This window comes from Caenorhabditis briggsae (assembly GCF_000004555.2).
Source record: "Caenorhabditis briggsae complete genome, chrIII, whole genome shotgun sequence".
NCBI classification, from domain to species: Eukaryota; Metazoa; Nematoda; class Chromadorea; order Rhabditida; family Rhabditidae; genus Caenorhabditis; species Caenorhabditis briggsae.
In genome coordinates this window covers 4,837,775-4,840,357 of record NC_013490.2, presented here as the reverse complement: position 1 = coordinate 4,840,357, position 2,583 = coordinate 4,837,775, and the positions used below count along the sequence as shown (strand labels likewise).

The 2,583-nt window shown below is 39.0% G+C and overlaps 1 protein-coding gene across 1 annotated transcript in view; it reads right to left on the bottom strand.

Annotated features, from left to right (window-relative positions):
* Cbr-vglu-3 overlaps window positions 1–2,071 on the bottom strand; it is a gene marked incomplete at both ends in the record, with an annotated part of 5,303 nt that extends 3,232 nt beyond the window's left edge. Inside the window, 4 exons of the mRNA XM_002641268.1 lie at window positions 337–486; window positions 534–1,088; window positions 1,766–1,912; window positions 1,958–2,071. Coding sequence (XP_002641314.1) covers window positions 337–486; window positions 534–1,088; window positions 1,766–1,912; window positions 1,958–2,071 — 966 coding nt within the window. The remainder of the gene's footprint in view (window positions 1–336; window positions 487–533; window positions 1,089–1,765; window positions 1,913–1,957) is intronic.
* Between the last annotated feature and the right edge of the window lie 512 nt (window positions 2,072–2,583).

Sequence of the window (2,583 nt, the reverse complement as noted above, 5' to 3'; positions counted from 1 at the left end):
CGGGCCCGGGTCTTGAAAATTTCCTCAAGCCCGTCCCGGGCCGGGCCCGGAATTTTACAAGTATGCCGTAATCTCTCTAATATTATAGAACGCTCCCCACTCCGGTAACTTTGTGCCTAGAAAACTAATTTTCTGTAAAAGATAACAAAAATAAGTCAACTTTTTCTGGGGCATGGCCTTATTTTTTTTAGGTCATGACCAAGTTTTTTTTAGGTCATGACCTAATTTTATATAGATCCCCGTGGGTCACTTTTTGATATCTTCCGCAGGAACTGGGATAAATTGGCTCAAAGTTAAGGGATCTCTATAAGAGCGTGAAAGTGGTATAAAACTTACATTTTTGATATCAATGTGAAGAACGTCCTTCATATATGTTAGCTGGTTTCCGAGAAGCAAGAAGAAACTCCATGATCGACAGAACGAGCAAATGATGATAGCCCAGACAGCAGTAGAAGTCATCATGTCCCGCCATGGCAATGTGGTTAGCTGGAAAACAAATTTTCGCTAGAACCCAATGATTTTTCTCAACTTACAGTCATATTCTTAACAGCTACTGTTCCAACTTTATCAGTGATAAACTTTTTCTCATCCTCTGCAATGTATCTATGAGTCGCCGGACTATCACCTGCCACATACATCCATGCAAACGCCCATATGATTCCTAGAACTCCGAAAACGTGGAATGGAGCACTCCAGTGGAAATGAGAGACGAGATAAGCCGATGCTGGTAGTCCAACCATGACTCCAATCGATGCTCCTGTGAATGTAGTCGTCGCCAGTTTAGATCTCTCCAGAGGTGGCGCCCAGAATTTCCAAACTCCGTGCATTGCTGGATAACAGACGCCGAGAGCAAGTCCTTGAGATGTTTGAATACACATGACAAAGATATCAGTGAATGGATGGAATTTCAGAGAAACTGCAGTCAAAACGTTGAGAATAGCGGCTACGAGAATTCCTAGCATGAAGAGTTTGTTGGGAGAAAATTTGGCAGCAAGGACTCCGGCGGGGATTTGAGAGGCAGCGTATCCATAGAAGAAAGAGGACTCCATCATTCCAACTTCAGTACCCGTCCAGAAAAATTCTTTTTCCTGAAAAATTAAAATGTGAAGCAAGAAACAGGTTTTTCGAATTTCTGACTTCTGATACAGTATTCGATCTAATTGAAGTCCACCCAACTGCTTTGAGCTTAATTATCTCTATTCCTGTAAGAGATATCAGAAACTTGTCAACTGACAAATTATTCATCATAATACCACCAATATTTTATCAATTGACAAATTGTTTATATCTTCTACAGGGATCGAGATAATTGATCTAAAAGTTACGGTATCCAGATTTTTTAGGAATCCAAAGGCTCGAAATCCTGGAATCCAGAAACTCCATATTTGAAACTCAGAACTTCAGATTTCCAAAGTGAATAAAATGAACTTTACAATTTGATTTTTTTCAAACTATGAAATACAGCGATCGCAAAACTCGGCGTTTCTGGATTCCAGGATATCGGGCTTAGAGGTGCAAAACGATTCTGGATAGTGTAACTTTGAGCTTAAATATCTCGATTTCTTTGAAAGATATCAAAAATTTGTCCACTGATAAAGTATTCATCATAATATCACCATTAATTTATCAGTTGACAAAATTTTGTTTTTTTTACAGGAATCGAGAAAATTGAGCTTAATTTGCAGGGTGGGCTTATATCAGAGCATTTGAAGGAAATTTGAACATCGAAGAAAATTTCTGACCATCTTAAAAAGTCAAAACTCACATGAACTTCTCCGTAAGCATCCGTAAAATTGTTAACCATTCGATTTTTCGCCACACCGAAATTCGATCGAATTCCAAAAGAAATTGCAAAACCTATATGAGCCAAGAAGGCAATCTGCCATCGCACTTTTTTCAGGAAGAATTTATTCTGAAAAATAAATCTCTAATTTTTGAGTTCTTCTTTAAAACTCACGTCTTCTTGAAGTGTGTGAAGCTGTTCTCGATGTTCCCACGTCTTCGTTGAGAACGTTCTTCGGAGAGTGTCCGAGATGGCTGACGCCGATTTTTTGAGTGTTCTACTCGCCATTATGGGGGTAGACGAGCTACTTTGAGATGATTAGAATGTTGATAGAATGTCTGGAAAATTAAAATAAGAGAAATGAATGAATAACGTTTGGAATGTGGATACACATATAAAAAATCGAACTTTTTTGTGTAGTTGATAAAACAGGCGGATAACACACAAAACGAAAAAAATTGGGGATGAAAGGAGAGATGCGGAGAGATGAAAAGGGAGGAACAAGTTTCGGGCCGGGCCGAAAAGAGAAGAAATGATATTGGTTCGTATGACAACGAAAAACCGAATCGATTCAGCTGATAATTTTCTCTTATCTTTTTTCTTCCCTAAATCTCCCCGCCTGATCAGTGAGAGATGGGGGGGAGAAGAAGTACAGTAAAATGAGAAAGCGAATGAGATGAAACTGATAGGTTAGTCTCTCTCTCTTAAGATCAATGAATTTTTTGATTGTTCCATCCCCCTTCCTTTCTTTGAAATGAAAACCTTATCACAGTCACACGGCGGTGGGGAAAATCGCAACA